Genomic DNA, 17,301 nt, shown 5'->3' with positions numbered 1-17,301 from the left:
CAATTGTTACCCTCCCCAAGTGTCAAAGGTCACATTGTTCAATTAATGCATTTGGCAGGTTCCTTGGTCACTCCTTCCCTCTTCCAGTTTCCACCTGTTGGGATGACCTTGGTTCCCAGGGGAGAGATCTTTGTTTTGTCTGCAAGTCTACTTCCCCCTCTCTTCACCCTTCCCCACCCCTCAAAGTATGTGGCAACTATGAGGCAGCTAAAGATGGCTTCAGCCAGGTTTGCTTCAGAGTTTTCATTGGAGAAACTTGGTCCTGATTCCTTATAGTGGTGCAACAAAATGACTGCTTCACTGCTTGTGCAAATATAGCCAAGATGAGGGGTCTCCAATCCCCGGTCTGTGGACCGGCATCAGGCCACAGCGTGCCAGTAACTGGTCCATGCAAACAAGCGAAGGCCCATCTGTGGGATGCAGGCAGCCCACCAAACCACGCACCCTCCAGCCCGTGGAAAAACCTTTCTCTACAGAAGCAATCCCTGGTGGCAAAAAATTGAGGGCCGCTGGCCTAGATAAGTGTTTCTCAACCTCAGCAAACGTAAGATGTGTGGACTTCAGCTCCCAGAATTCCACAGCCAGCATTAACCCATGTGGTGGCCCACAATAATTCTAGAATCTAATTGGATGTTCTAATCCTAATTTTTTGGTGCAAGTTCATAAATTGTTTATATGCAGCTGCAAGATGATTGTTGTTGGTTGTTTGGGATTTTAAAAAAATGCAAGATATAATTCATGCTGTGGAACCTTTAAGGAAGTGACAGTTCTATGCCTCTAACAGCACATGCAAAGTTTATGAAGAATTCTTATTTGCTCTACTTTGCTCTACCTAACTAACAGTGGATAATAAATCCAGATAGCACAGAGCCTAACTATGATTTAAGTAAAGTTATGTATGAAAAGAAGACTCTGGTTTCCCCCACCCCCCACCCTAAAAAATTGTGGATTGCTGTTGGTTTATGAATTCTGGCTTTATAAGAGAGAAATGAAACCAGAATTTCAGATTTGCAGTAAAGTTAAATAAACCACCGATCATCTTGACGAGAACTTTTAGCAGCCTAGAATAGCATGTACTATTTTCTTGTTCATTGCCTATTCATTCTCCTTACCATTTCATGTGACTCTTCACAATGATAACTCAAGATTTTGGATTGGCACTAAAGGGGATATTTATTAATTTGTGTCGATTATACCTATCACAATCCAAAGGGATTCTAGGTGCTTTACGGATAATCAAATTTTTTTTTAAAAAAAAGTGAAGCTAGCCTAATTCGTCAGCATCATTTATGGCCTTGGAATTTGCTTATGATATTGTGTCATATTGAAGGACGTTTAAACCCGAGAGTTTTCAAGCCTCCAAATGTATTTAGTGCAATGCCATACTTCAGAACAATATTACTACTTTAAAGCACTTAATGGAAATTTAGACCTAGCTATTCGATGTCTAAAAAGGATAGTAATTGTATTAGGAAGGAACAAATAACAATAGCATTAGACAACTTAGAAAGCACTATTCATCACAGTATTGGCTTAATGTAAAATATCCTTGCTATGTTTTACTGTTCTATATGCAGCACGATTTTAATCACATATTAGCAGAGTGCCTTCAGATGCTGCTGTAAACAACTTGCAAGATAATTGCTAAATTTGTTAAAATAGATTTCAAATGGAAACTGCCTTTGAATGCAGCTAGGCCCAAATGTATAATTATCTACTGAGCTTTGATTTTTTTTCTCTCTCTCTCCATAGTATCTCATTAAGGTTAATGAAATCAAGACGAAAAAGGGTGTGGACCTTTTACAAAATCTTATTAAGTATTATCATGCACAATGCAAGTGAGTATACTTTTTTTTCCCAGCTCTTCATCTGCACTGTGCTTTTTTTAAAAAAAATATAGAAGCCTTTTTCTCTTCAGGGATGACATTACCTGCTTTTATTGAGATTTCTCGATGTAAAAAAAATAAAAAATTGAATGCCCTTTGTTCAAAGTTGCAGATATTGAATTCCTATTGTTTTCTGCATAGAAGGTTCGACTTGATTATTCTTTCACTGTCATGCACACTGGTTTGAATAATGAGTCAAGAGGTGACTTGATGTAATCTAGAAAGAGACGAAAAGGCTACCTTGAATGTAAGATATAATTCACATTGAAGGAAATGTGCTATTGCTTGGCCTGTAGTTGTTAAGTGAGTCATGCGGTCATTAAATGAATCTGATTTCCCCTTTGACTTTTCTTGTGGTAAGGATGAAAATGTGATCAACTAAAATAGTCATTAATAGAAGCCAATTGCCAAGCGCCTAAATTTTGATCACTTGACCATTGGGATGCTGTGAAAACTGGCCATAGGTCACTTTTTTCAGTGCCGTTGTAACTCCGAACAGTCACTAAACCAATGGTTGCAGGTTGAGGACTGTCTATAATCAAATTTATATGGCTACCCATCTCACACAAAGTGACTCTGGGTGGTTTACAACAATCAGATTAAAAAGAGCACACATGCACTCACAGTCATAAAAAAAATTAAATTCAGTATTATACTCCGGAAATATTGCAAGCATCTAGAAACCCCACATAGAGAATGAGTATTTTCACCTCCGAAATAGAGCCATCTATAGATATCTCTGGTTGTCTGTTGATATGGGTGTGTGTGGAATGGGTCTAACCTACCGTATTTTTCAGAGTACAAGACACACCTTTTCCCCCCACCTAAAAGAGCGTTGAAATGTTGGTGAAACTTACACACCAATTACAGCCATTTTTGCCCTCCTGAAGCTTCGCCCCTGCATCCCATTTTTGCAAAAAATGGAGCCGTTTTTGCCTTCCCCCAGCCCCCAGGCTCTTCAGCAGGGCGAAAAACGGCCCTTTTTCTACCTGCTTTTTGCAAAAACGGGGGCGTTCTTGCCTTCCCCCAAGCCTGCTGAAGCCTGCAGAGTGCTCCTGGGGGCTGAGGAAAGGCAAAAACTTTTTTTTCTTACTTACCTCTTCAAAATCTTGGTGTGTCTTATACTCCGGTGCGTCTTATAGTCCCAAAAATACATATGTATTAGGGGGGGAAACCACTAAAATTTAAAACCAGGTTCCAACATTGCTGATGAATAATATTTTATTTCCATTATAGTTTCTTTCAAGACGGCTTGAAGACAGCTGATAAACTCAAACAGTATATTGAAAAGCTAGCTGCTGATTTATATAACGTAAGTCATCCATAAGGTAGGGCCTATTTGATAATTCCCTGCGGTTGGGTACGCATAGCCAAGAATAAAAAGTGAGGTAAGGTTCACAAAATTACTTTCACAAGTGGACTAGCTCTGGCCTTGATGACTTTCAGATTTCTTAAACCAGCTAGACTAGTTTGCTCAGATTGTTAAGAACTGTGACCTCAAGTGGAAGGACATTGTTTATGCTATATGTTATCATGAGTCCATTTTCCTATATTGCTTGAAAAGTAAGCTACACATTTGAATGGCCCCTCTGGTAGATTGGCTCTGTCTTGGTACATTATAGAAATAAATAACCTTGTTATAATTTTAGACACTTCTGGGGCGCTTTTAAGCCAATCTTTCTCAACCTTGGCAACTTTAAGATGTGCAGACTTCAACTCCCAGAATTCCCTAGCTAAGCTGGCTGCGGAATTCTGGGAGTTGAAGTCCACAGAGCTTAAAAGTTGCCCAGGTTGAGAAACACTACTCTAACCCTATACCTTTTTTGAAACTCCTGTGCCCTGCACTCATTTGGATATTAAGACATCTTTTCAAAGTTCTTTGGGAATTTGTGTCAGCAATTTTCTTTTTTAGTCTTAACTATATTTCTAGAAAAATGATCAACAAGCATGAATTCAGTGGCCATCCAATACTCTTACATGCCTAAGTTTATAATCAACCCAGGGCCGCTGTTCTGAGAGCCTTATGTGCAGGCGGTTTATGGGGGGAAAAGGGTTAATGTTGTCAAATGGTGTTTTGTCGCGTGAGGAATGCCGTTCTTTGTGGTCAATCCATTTCTTGAAAGTGACACTGGTTCTTTTAAAAGAGATTGAACACACTTCCTCAATGTAGCTTGTTTTGAATATATATTCGGGGGGGGGGGGAGTGTAAAGAAAATCTGCATTCTCAAAACTTCCCTTCTGGACTGAGCTCATTATGGTTTTCAGAGAATAATGAAGAGAGGGCAAAAACATATTTTACTTCCACTGTAGATGATTAAAGTATGAGGCATGAGGCTAGGAACTAGGAGACTGTGAGTTCTAGTTCTGCCCTAAGCATGAAAGCCGGTTGGGTGACTTGGGGCCAATCACCAGGAGATTGTGAATTCTAGTCCCACTTTAGGCATAAAAGCCAGCTGGGTGATTTGGGGCCAATCAGCAGAAGTCTATGAATTCTAGGCCCGCCTTAGGCGTGAAAGCTGCCTGGGTGACTTTGGGCCAATCACCAGGAGACTGTGAGTTCTAGTCCCACCTCAAGCATGAAAGCCAACCGAATGACTTTTGGCCAATCAGCAGGAGTCTGTAAATTCTAGTCCTGGTTTAGGAATGAAAGCCAGTTGTGTGACCTTGGGCTAGTCACACACACTCAGCCAACTTGCCTCACAGGGTTGTTGTTGAGAAAAATAGGAGGAGGGAGTATTAGTCGTGTTTGCTGCCTTGAGTTACTTATATAGGGTTTCTTGCCTAGGCAGGAGGTATAGGGTTTATAGAGTTTCCTGCCTAGGCAGGGGGTTGGACTAGAAGACCTCCAAGGTCCCTTCCAACTCTACTATTGTATTGTATTGTATTGTATTGTATTGTATTGTATTGTATTGTATTGTATTGTATTATATATACTAATAAAGGAGGGATGAAAATCTAATATTACACACAGACACAAAGAAACACACTTAAATATATTTGTGTTGATCCAAATAATAAAGAAATTGCACCTGGGTAACAAATTGTGGATATTTTTGCTCTAGATAAAACAGACACAAGATGAAGAAAAGAAGCAACTTACTGCATTGAGGGACTTGATAAAATCCTCTTTACAACTTGACCAAAAGGAGGTAAGAATCACAAGCAAAACTAGTATCCGTCTGAGTTACTTATATACTAAGAGCTGTGGTGGCGCACAGTTGGGGAGGGACCTCTCTGAGGCATTTTGTCAAATTATTATCTTGGAACGGGCTCAAGCTGTACTTGTCTGATCACTGCCTTGATACTGCCTTGATACTTTTTGTCCTTTAAGGCCGTCAATTGAGACATTTTTAGTATAATTCTTGTGGTAGAAAATACCAGAGAATTGTTGATCTTCAAGTTCAACTTTCTTGTTATTGCTTGAACCCATTCTTAACAGCGTGTTCTCTGTGAGAGAAAACAACTTGCTTTCTGAGGAATTGGTTGCTCTATGGCTGTGACGGTTTTCCCCGTTTACGCCAGTGGATTGTATTTTTTTAATTACCGTATTTTTCGGAGTATAAGACGCACTCCCCTTAAAAAAGGAGTTGGAAATGTCTGTGTGTCCTATACTCCAAATTTGCAGCGGGGGAGCAGGTTGGTGCAGCGCCGATCAGCCATTCTAGAAAGGGCCGCAGCTGCAAACAGGCCGCAGTGGTGGCTACGAACGGGCCGCAGCAATGGCGAATGGGCTGCTGCGGTAGCAGCGAATGGGCGGCGGTGGTGAATGGGCCTCAGTGAACAGGCTGGATCAAAGGAGCCACGGTGAATGGGCCATGCTGGACGGGCCGCAGCAAGCAGGCCAGACGAATACCGGATGGATGCTGGGAGGCAGAGGCAGATTTTTTCCCCCTTGTTTTCCTTCTCAAAAGCTAGGTGCGTCTTATAGTCCCTGCGTCTTATAGTCTGAAAAATACGGTATTTAAATTTATTGATTGATGTCCAGTCTTCTATAAGGAGAGCGGTGTTCACTTTCTTTGCATGGCATCGTTTCTGCAGACAGTTATCTCCTTCAATCATCTTCTGTTAAGATTAAGCGTACCTGTATCCATCCCCTTCATCTTTTCATAGTCATGAATTCCCTGATCATCCTTGTTGCTGTTTTCTGAACCTGTTCCATTTTCTTATACGGGCAGTCCTTGACTTATGACCACAGTGAGTTGGGTTCAGTGGTGAAATTCAATTTTTTTTACTACCGGTTCGGTGGACGTGGCTTGGTGGGCGTGGTAAGTTATATTGCAAAAATCTCCACTCCCACCCCACTCTGGGGTCAGCCAGAGGTGGCATTTGCCGGTTCTCCGAACTACTCAAACTTTCCGCTACTGGTTCTCCAGAACTTGTCAGAACCTGTTGAATTTTCACCCCTGTTAGGTTCCATTTTATAACCTTTTTGCCATGGTTCTTAAGCGAATGACCGCCATTGTTAAGCGAATCACATTACGCAAATCTGTCTTTCTCCCTTGACTTGCTTGTTGCAAGCCAGCTGGGAAGGTAATGGGGATCCCTTAATTTTCTGAGGATTTTTCTGTTGCCTTCTTTAATCCTCTGTCTCCTACTTCAGTCAGGAGTGCCCCCTTCTCAGTTGTTTCGAGCGATGGACTTCACAATTTACGCTTGAGGGTCTCCTACCTAATAAGAGAAGTTGAAAGAGTCCGTCGTTTATCTGTTCTCTGTTTCTGTCTCTGCGCCTCTGATTTATGCGCATTGCTTTCTTACCATATAGCATTCTTTTTCTTCCCACCAGAATGCCCTTCTGCTTTCTGGAAGGAAATAGAAAGCTTTGGTCTTTACTCTTTTCTCATCTGTGGATTCTATTCCTCAAGCTCCTTGAGGTTCAAAAGTACATATGGAATATATTGTGTGTTCTGTCCGTTTCCTTTGAATTGCAAGTTACGTGTGGACAAAGTGTCCCTCTCAGGCCTGCAGAACACAAGGAGACGGTCACACTTTTTTCTGCCGTGTATTGTGTTTTCTTTCTCAGTTCTTTCATATTCCATAAAGATGACTTTAAAAACCTTCTGTTCTGACCCAGCTCCCCAAACACGACAAACCCTCTGTATTTAAATCAATGATTCCTTTATTAGGAGCGCCGGCAGCCCAGGAAAAAAGTTTCTCTCTCACCGCAGGCTAACAAGTCCATCTGGCAGGGAGATGAATAGTTATCTGCCACACCTATTCATCTCCGTCCCCTGCCTTTTATCCCCAGAGCTAGGATGGGGCTTTTCTAGCAGCAGTGGCTGTTCTGTCCAAAGGACCTGCCCACAGATTTCCATTGCTCTCCTCTCCTCTAACTTCTGTGCATCAGGCACTGGACCCAAACGCTTCTTCTCTTCCTCATCAGCCAGACCTGGTGGCTGTTTACTCTCCATTTGAAGGCTAATGGACAGCCCAGGCTCCGCCTCTGTCTCTCTCTCTGCCAGCTCCATTCCCTCTTCCCCCTCGGAGCTCTCAGGTTTCCTTGATGCCAGCCCTGATTCCCACGTCTCCTCCTCCGATTCGGCTCCTGGAGGGGCCAGCAGACGACAAGCCACACCACCTTCATTCTTAACACTTTGATGTAGGTGTATATGTGTGTTCCATTAAGCAGGGGTCCCCAACCCCCATTCTATGGATCGGCACCGGGCTGTAGTATGCCAGAAACTGGTCCGTGCAAGCAAGTGAAGCCCCATCCGTGAGATGCAGAAAAACCATCATAGTCAAGGGCTGCCTACCATGATAAGTCTGAATGAAGCATTTAATGTTACCTATCCGTGGAAGTAAAACTTCAACTCCAAATAGGTACACAAATCAATTGCTACCATTTCTTTTCCTTGCTGGTATCTATGATGGTTTTACTAGATTTGGTTGAAATTGGGCGTATTCTTAGATCAGCTCAGGTGAATGAAAAATACTGTGCAGCAAAATATGAGGTCATTTAGTGCCCTTTTCAAACCATCCCTTCCATATTTCCCATTAAGTACTTAGGTATTCTGCCAATATGTTTTATCTGTTTGTGAAGTGGTTAGCTTTCGCTCTCTCTCTCAGCATGGAGTTCTTTCTGAGTATTTGATAATCATTTGCTTATCCAGCTGTTTTCTATAGAAGTTGCTAAAATGCTGTGCTTGTCGATCAGAAAGGTCGGCGATTCGAATCCCTAATCCCTAATAACAGAGTGAGCACCCATTACTTGTCCCAGCTTCTGCCAACCTAGCAGTTTGAAAGCACGTTAAAAATGCAAGTAGAAAAATAGGGACCACCTTTGGTGGGAAGGTAACAGCGTTACGTGTGCCTTTGGCGTTGAGTCATGCCGACTACATAACTACGGAGACATCTTCGGACAGCACTGGCTCTTCAGCTTTGAAATGGAGCTGAGCACCCCCCCCCCCCCCAGAGTCAAGAACAACTAGCGTATATGTGCGAGGGGAACCTTTATCTTTTTATCCTTCCATCTATCAGCTACCCTGCCAGCCAACCAGCTCCTTACACCCATCAGGGATGTAACTCAACGTACCTTACATATTACGGTTAAATCAGAAAACCGGTAATAGAAACAACAAAAGACATAAATGCATATCATGCACTAGAGAAACCCAATCAACTCACACCTATTCGTACCCATCAGGATAAATTATCAGGGAGCAGATCACCCTACTTTAGAAGTGTGTTTTTATAGCTTTATGAAAGAACCAACAGCGTATGGGTCATATATACCTGTAATCCAGACAGGAAGCACACCCTGTTGAACTAATTGCACTTTATTATAAACAGAATCTTGCAAGCCTGAAAGAATCTTTCTTCCCCATTGCCTTTACAGCCCAAGAAACTGGGAAGGGCCCCTTCTGAGCCGTTTGCACGCCTACATTCCTTCTGTGGGCTAAGCTACCTCTTATCCAGCCATTCCCCTAACTGTGGCTCCTCCCCCTGTGTCCCAAGGTCATTCGCACATAACATTTCCATTGTTTTGGGAGGATATTGTTTGATAGGGTACACACAGCTTAAGAGAAGACCCGCCTGCTAAGCTCACAGAAGAAATAAGGGTGTGGAAAGCACCTCAAAAGATTAATTTATTATAGCCTGATAGTTAAAGTATGACATTCCTTATGGTGTTGGTTTCTTGTCTGGGCTACCTTGAAGGACTGCCATCAATCTTGCGAGTCTCAAAACACATTGCTGCTTCCTTGCCTTCCCTTTCCATGGAACTTCAGAGGCTCCCTTCTGAGATGCCACTCTTACTTGATCTTGGTTGCCCTTCCTCCTCCCAAGGCTGATCCCACAGACCATTCATCTTGGAATGGCTTGCCTTCAGAGGTTGTAAGGCTTCATCACTCGAGGTTTTAAGAAGAGATTGGACAACCACTTGTCTGAAATGGTATAGGGTCTCTGTTCTGATCTAGTCTTCCCAAGAGCCTGAAGCAAACTCCTTGTCCCGACAAAAAATCCTTTTATTAATTTACTGTCAATTCTGCTCATTCACTTCCAGCAAAGCCTTTCAAGGGAGGATTTAAAGTCACAGACCTTATCTGGCTTGGAGAGCTGGCAGGCCGATATCTGCAAAACCTGGCAAGGAGTCTCAGAGAGTCACGAACCAATTAAGCAAACTAATTGTCTCCTGCAAACTCCACTCTCCTTTCACTCCTCTTTTATTCCCTCTGGGAGGGGCCATTCATCGTCTACCTGTGGCCTTACTCCCAAGTTGACACCTGTTCTTTAGCTGTTCCCTTCATCTGGAAACTCTGCGCAAACACACACTGGGAACAGGCTCCAGCTGTTCGTCTGCCTCACTGATGTCTGACTCTGAAGACAGCTGATAACTGGCATACGGCTCTGGTTCCCTCTCTGCCTCTGACACAGAGCCCTCTTCAGAGCCTTCCCCAGACTTCAGGACTGGCCCATGTTCCTCCCCAACCTCCTCACTGTCAGAATCTGCTGCCAGCACTGCTGGCTGCTGGTGGACCACAACAGTGTCCTGTTTCAACAGGGGGCTGGAGTAGAAGATCTCCAAGGTCCCTTCCAACTAGTCTAGTCTAGTCTAGTCTGGTTTAGTCTCGTCTAGTCTTCTTCTACTTCTACTTCCACTTCCATTCCATTCTCTTCTCCTTCAAGGTGACAATTTTTATAGAGGGGACTTGGACTGCAGAAAGCCTCTCAGATATGATAGGTCAGACAGAAAGAGGAGGAAGATGGTCCTATAAGTAATCGGATCCTAAGTCTTAAAGGGCTTTATAGTTGACAACCAATGAATTGCGCCAAGTGTTACAGTAGGAATCACCTTTAAATTGATATTCTATGGCCCACCAAGTTAAATTTTTGTAGTTTCATCTTTAAAACTATTCAAAACCTATTTTGTTTCTTTGGAGAACAGGTTCTAGCTCTTGACTGAAGCTGACTGCTAAATGAATCATTCAAATATTTTTCAGTGAAAAGCTGAGGAGCAATACCCTATTTATTTTAACAACTTTTAATACTACATTTCAGAGCTGAAGCGTCTTTCTCAAAAGGAAACATACTTTCAAGTTAGTGATGAAAAGAATGCAAAGTGTACGCTAAGAATCACACACAAACAAAATTCATCCCTAAGTCCTCCTTGAAATGACCGCAACTTTTGCATTCTATTTTTAAGACCAGATTTTGCAAAACAGATGCAAAAGCAGGTTTTTAAGATTCCAGTTGAAAACATTCTGCAGAGGAAGTAGAAATTATATCTTTGAAAGAGAAATTATGTAGCCACAGAAGTCCACTGACAAGGTTGTGTCTCATGCCTGCCAATTTAATGCCCTGCAAGTAGCATGGTGACCTATATTTTTGTGGCCAATCTCAAAAGGCCAGTTAGGCTTAAATATTTGAAAGAAGTACTTTAAAACACCCAGTTACAGGATGCTTAGCATTTTATTGGTACTAGTTTAATTCAGTTATTAGCATGTTTTATTTATCTGATGCTCCACAACCCTGGCTAAATGTATCTCTCCTGGAATTCTTTAATTATGGTGATTGCCATAATGATAACTTTTTTGTTTCTGGAGCTTCCTGTTTTTTCCCTTCTCCTAGAATATTGTTTTTGTTTTAGTTTGCCCTCTTTGATTCAACTTTAAATAGCTTAGCTCAGGGGTGCCCAACCCTGGCAACTTTAAGACTTGTGGACTTCAAACCCCAGAATTCTCTAGCCAGCATGGCTGGCTGGGAATGCTGGGAGTTCAAGCTCACAAGTCTTAAAAGTTACCAAGATTGGACATCCCTGGCCTAGCTCGTTAAACTTAATTTACTCTTCATTTTACGCATGGAGGATTGAAGGAGGTGGATGATTACTTCTACTCCCTTGTCTCCTGGCCTTAGCCATATGGCCTTGAAAGGTCTATCCGGGGGTGGACTGCTACGGGTTTAACCGAGTTCGGGAAAACCCGTAGCTAACATTATGGCCGGTTTAGAGAACCTCCAGATCCCACCCCTGGCTAGCCCCGCCCCACCCTCGCCTCCCAAGAGTCTCCACGCAGCCCGTTTTGGACACCAGGTAAAGTGCAGGGCCCGCGGAGAGGTTCGGGGAGGGGGAGAATGGGCCTCCCAAAAGTTCCAGAAGACCGGAAATGGGTCTGTTTTGGCCTCCGGAGGGCAGCTTTTGCCATCCTCGAGGAAAGCCTCCAGAGCCTGGGAAAGCCGAAAATGGGGGGCCCTGTGGTGCAGGAGGCCATCTAGGCCATGCCTACCATGGCCACGCCCATCCAGCGACTGGGCAGAGAAACCATTGCTGGAATTTTTGAATCCCACCCCTGGGTCCATCCCACAAAATGGCATTGTTGCAACAGCAAGCTTCATTCTTTGGATGAATGCAACCTTTGCTTTGTGTCCCTTGGGAAATCCCAGGCGATGAACAATGCCAGGCCTTTGCAAGTAGCCTTGGCCCAGATGTTTCTCTCAGCAACGATCTCTGTGGAAAGCTCTTAGTTTCAGAAACTATTATGGTTGCTTTGTCCTTCTTCCAAAGACCCTACAATCGACAGGAAGGGCATCCGGCCATTAAACGCACTGCTAGCTCCATTCAGTTGCCCAGATTCCACCCCACAAGGGATTATGGGGTTTTTAAATAAGGATGATGATCACACAGGTTGTTGTTCTTCAAGATGCTAAATCATATCGAGCTCTTGGCAACCTCATGGACCATAGCCACACCAGGCCCCGCTGTCCTCCACTGTCTCTCAGTTCATTGCGTTGATGAAACTATCTAACTATCTCATCCCTTCTCCTTTGGCCTTCCATCTTTCCCAACATTGTGGTCTTTTCCGAGGAGTTCTCTCTTTTCATTTGGTGGCCAAAGCATTTGAGCTTCAGCATCTGTCAGTCAAGGTTGATTTCCTTTAGGATTGACTTGATTCAATTTCCTTGCAGTCCAAGGGACATTGAAGGATCTTCTCCAACATCACTGTTCGAAAGCATCCATTCTTTGGCGCTCAGCCTTCCTGGTGGCCCAAACTCTCAAGAGTCAACACATTATTTCTGGGGAAACCTTTGAATGGAAAGAAGGAGTGTAGAAATATGAGTAATATATCTCATTATGCCCAGTATTTATTTTTCTCCCAGTCCTATTGTTCAATACCAGCCCTGCCCAACTTTTGCAAATGAAACACCAACACATTTCAAAGGTCATTTTTCTCATTGGACATATGTAGGATGGGATTAAAAAGTTAGATTTGTTGCTCTAATACATGGGCACATGCCTGCCCTTCAAACAATTCTTTAGTGTTACAGCTTTTGTATTAAATACTCTCGGAAATCTGTTTGCGGATTGTTGTTTTTTTGCATGATGAAGAAAGCAACACGAAAGCTGGCATTTTGTGTAGCGTTTTCTGCAATGAAAAGCACTTCCTAGGAAAATAGGTTTACTTACCATAGGTTTCTAATTAGTGCCCCCTAATAAAAACAGATAATTTCCCCCGAGGCTGCTGTTAAAAGTAGAAGAAGGTAGAGAAAATGCTTGGTTTTAAAACTCTTCTCTGCTAACCGGATCATCGCCTTTGTTGCTTTGTTCCCTGTAAAAATGGCAAAAAAACCACCTTTGCCATTCTGGATCTCGGTCAGGAAGGTTAGAGGAGACAAAGCAGTTTGGGGAAACAAAAGCATGTATGTAGAAGGATGAAGGGGTATCGCCATCCTGTTACATTTGGGGGTAGAAAAAAAATCCCCTTGAAGGGAATTTTCCATGTTTCCCAAATTTACCCATCCTACCAAAACCGGGATTGCGTTCATTGAATTAGTTGATGTGATTTTAAAAAAAAAGGACTCCAATCTTGTGGGAAATACCATCAACGTAAAATGGAGCTTGCTCAGAGGCTGAAATACACCATGTAAATGAGATGAAGAGTGTGGGAGAGAGGTAAGAGGAAGAAGAGAGGGTTAGGAGAGAGGGCAGGGCGGGGGGGGGGGGAAGAGGAGGAGAGAAAGAAGGAGTGGAAAGGGAGAGAGGAGAAGGAGAGAGGAGGGGGAAGTAGATAAGAGGAGGGTGACAAAGGGAAGAAAGGAGGTAGGGAGGGGGAGGAGAGAGGGAGAAGAAAGTGATGGATAAGGTACAAATATGGTATATGGAGAGCAGAAGAGCCAATAATAGTTCTTGGGGGTTGATGGTAAGACGAATTGACATAAATATTTAATAATACAAAATAGTGTCGGTTATGTAATGGTATACATGCGATTATTTGTATGAAAATGAAAATATAAAAAAAAACTTTTATTATTAAAAAAAATCTTGTGGGAAATCAAGTGCCCTTGCTTCATATTCAACAAATCTTAATGAAAATGAACAAATTCTGGTTAAATTCTGGCTAATTTCAAATTCGGAATCAGTGGCCATTTATGAGAAGATATGCTATAGCAGAGGTGTCCAACCTTGGGAACTTTAAGACTTGTGGACTTCAACTCCCAGAATTCCCCAGCCTGGGGAATTCTGGGAGTTGAAGTCCACAAGTCTTAAAGTTCCCAAGTTTGGACACCCCTGTGCTATAGGATGGGCTGTAATTCAGTTCTAAGTATTGCTGTTCTCTTATATCTTTACAAAAAAAGCATAGACACATAAAGGTGACCCTTGACTTATGATCACAATTGAGCCATAGGTTTTGTCAGTTGTTAAGCAGGTCATCCTGTGATTGCACCCGATTTTATGACTTTTTTCCCCCGCAGTGGTCGTTAAGCGAACACTGCAGTTGTTAAATGAATCCATTCTTTGCAAGTGGTGGATTGTTTTTGCTGGAAACTGGGCATAAACGTCAGTTTACAACAAAACACATTGTACATTGTGGACACGTGACCATAGGATGTGGCAAACGGCCATAAAGGCAGGCCAGTTGCTAAGCACCCAAATTGTAATCACATGACCCTGAGGGGGGGGGGGCGCAGCAATAGGATTTTTGGAATAGGGTTGTAAGTATCCTAGGGATTTCCATTGTAACTTAGAATGGTTGGTAAGGTGCCAGTCGTAAGTTGAGGACTACCTGTGTACACTATTTCCGTGGAGATTTGTGTAACATCTTTCCATCAGCATTAAGAATTTTATTATACAATAATACAATAGCAGAGTTGGAAGGGACCTTGGAGGTCTTCTAGTCCAACCCCCTGCCTAGGCAGGAAACCCTATACCGTTTCAGACAAATAGCGATCCAACATCTTCTTAAAGACTTCCAGTGTTGGGGCATTCACAACTTCTGGAGGCAAATTCTGTTCCACTGATTAATCGTTCTAACTGTCAGGAAGTTTCTCCTCAGTTCTAAGTTGCTTCTCTCCTTGATTAGTTTCCACCCATTGCTTCTTGTTCTACCCTCAGGTGCCTTGGAGAATAGTTTGACTCCCTCTTCTTTGTGGCAACCCCTGAGATATTGGAAGACTGCTATCATCTCTCCTCTAGTCCTTCTTTCTCTTAAGCTAAACATACCCAGTTCCTGCAACCGTTCTTCATATGTTTTAGTCTCCAGTCCCCTAATCATCTTGGTTGCTCTTCTCTGCACTCTTTCTAGGATCTCCACATCTTTTTTACATCGTGGCGACCAGAACTGAATGCAGTGTTCCAAGTGTGGCCTTACCAAGGCATGAAAGTCTATAGATTTGAAAGTCTATAGACTTGAAACTAGAGATATTTTTATTGGGCATTATACCGGTAAAATATGATAAAAAGACTGTAGACAGTATCTGGTTTTACATATACTAACCGCAACCAGAATTGCAGCTGCACAGTATTTGGAAAAACGATGTGATTCCGTCAGATGACAATGTAATTAAGAAAATATTAGAATGCACAGAAATGGATAGATTAACACTCACTATTAAGGACAAGGAAGAAACTGAATATTTTTTATATGGGCTGTATTTTATCAATGGCTAAACAACAGAAACAAAAAGTCAGAAAGGAGGAGACAGAAAAAGAGGAAATTTAAATGTGGATAGTTGCTAAAGAAGATGTTAAGTATTATTGTTATTATATTATTATCAATATCATTGTGATGAATACTACAACAAATATGTGGATTGTTTAAAAATACTGTGCCCAGATTACACACTGTTCGATGGAAATTGAAAGTTATATAAATAAAAGAAATGAAACATGATTTTTTAAAATAATAATTTTATTATGAAAGACAATCCATGCCCCTTTTGGGACTGTTTTTATTACTGCCCTTACTAATTGTGCATTGAAATAAGGCTGCAAAGTGTTTAGCTTTGTTCTTTTAGAAAAATAAATTGTCTTACTTTTCTTTTTCTCTTTGTTTCTTTTGCCTTCTCTGATCGAAGTCTAGGAGAGTAAGTCAATGCTTTAATGGCTATTTAAATTCACAGTAAATTTGCAGATCTTGTCTTCACTGTCGTCACATTTCCATCAGGCTTGTGTATTTGTGTATGTTTGCCACAGGTATATACAGGCATCCCGCACATGTATACCTTGAATTTTCATTCTAATTTCAAACTAAGAACAAGGAAAAAAAAAACCTGAATCGTTGGAAATATCATTGAACAATCAATATACATGTGGTTTACATGTGTGTATATAGCTTGCTGGCTGCCATCTCTTTCTACATTTCTTACATTGGACATTTTGATTTGATTTTTTAACTACATGTGCTAAGATTTTTCATGCAGAGCTTTTCGGCACTGGAAGTATGCAAATAATCCTTTATCTGCTAAGCCAAAAAATAAGTAAATAATAAACATTCTGTGTCTCAGTCTTCTGTAAACAAAATCATTCTTTGTGCTGTAGCTCTATAAATAAACGAATTAACATGAAGCAAACAAGCCAAAGAGCTAGTCAGAGGAAGGAAAATATCAATATATTTGTCCCTTTCTTTTTGTCTAGGATTCACAGAGCCGGCAAGGTGGATACAGCATGCATCAACTTCAGGGAAATAAGGAGTATGGCAGTGAAAAGAAAGGATACATTTTAAAGAAAAGCGATGGGTATGGATTTCAGGCAGCTATTTTTGACAGATGGAGTGAAATGATTTTTTTTAAATGCAAAACTCTCTTTCATATTCCACTACCTGATAACCCGGTGTTGTCTGGGTATTTATTTATAGGGGAAGAAATGTCTGGACCAAATGTAATTTCTAATGTTGGATTTTCCCCCTTACCAGAGGGAACCCCCTTATGGAGTACTGTGAAGCTATTACCATGGCAGCTCCACTGTGCTGTACAGTAGAAGCCATTTTATGGCAGTAGAAATCATTTAAAGCCACAACAGACTGCATCTTAACAGAACATACACCCTGAGGGGTGTTAGGGGTGTCTTACCCCCCCCCCCCCCAGTATTTGTCTCCATAGAGTAAGTCATCTGTGTACCAAGTTTGGTTGAAATTGCTCAAGGCGTTCCAGAGTGTGTGTGTGTGTGTGTGTGTGTATATACACACACACACCACACACACACACACACACACACACACACACACACACACACACACACACACACACACACACACACACACACATATATATATATATATATATATATATATATATATATATATATTCGTAGATTTTCACGGGTGTAGGTATGCTGGTTTTGTTGTATTCGGGTCTTTTCCCGTGTAAGGTTGAGATTGTCTTTGCAACGTTTCGGCAGGATCTCACCTGCCATCTTCAAGCTTGGGCTTAAAATTTTATTTCCCTGGCTCACCTGATAAAGGAGGAAGAGCCTGTGGCTTAGTGGCTAAGACTCCTGCCTAATATGTAATACAGCCCAGGTTCAAATCCCAGTAAGGGTATGGCTAGCTGATGAGAGCTAAATAGCTTGAAATGGATCTATACTAGTCTCCCTTTATTTATTTATCAGCACAAATACAACACACGCACACACACACACACACACACACACACACACACACATATATATATATATATGTCACCGTGAAAGACCGAAATTGGTGAATGTCGA

At 41.9% G+C, this 17,301-nt stretch overlaps 1 protein-coding gene across 2 annotated transcripts in view; it reads left to right on the top strand.

Annotated features, from left to right (window-relative positions):
- The window catches only part of ASAP1 (ArfGAP with SH3 domain, ankyrin repeat and PH domain 1), a 153,089-nt gene that overhangs the window by 78,854 nt on the left and 56,934 nt on the right, over positions 1-17,301 (top strand). For both annotated transcript variants that reach the window (XM_081949857.1, XM_081949858.1), the window contains exons 8-11: positions 1,753-1,838; positions 3,123-3,198; positions 4,949-5,035; positions 16,228-16,328. In XM_081949857.1, coding sequence (XP_081805983.1) covers positions 1,753-1,838; positions 3,123-3,198; positions 4,949-5,035; positions 16,228-16,328 — 350 coding nt within the window. The remainder of the gene's footprint in view (positions 1-1,752; positions 1,839-3,122; positions 3,199-4,948; positions 5,036-16,227; positions 16,329-17,301) is intronic.

Source organism: Natrix helvetica, assembly GCF_964273705.1.
Source record: "Natrix helvetica genome assembly, chromosome: 4".
Lineage (NCBI taxonomy): Eukaryota > Metazoa > Chordata > Lepidosauria > Squamata > Natricidae > Natrix > Natrix helvetica.
The sequence above is the reverse complement of the archived record's forward strand: the minus strand, read 5'-3'. Positions and strand labels throughout refer to the sequence as shown.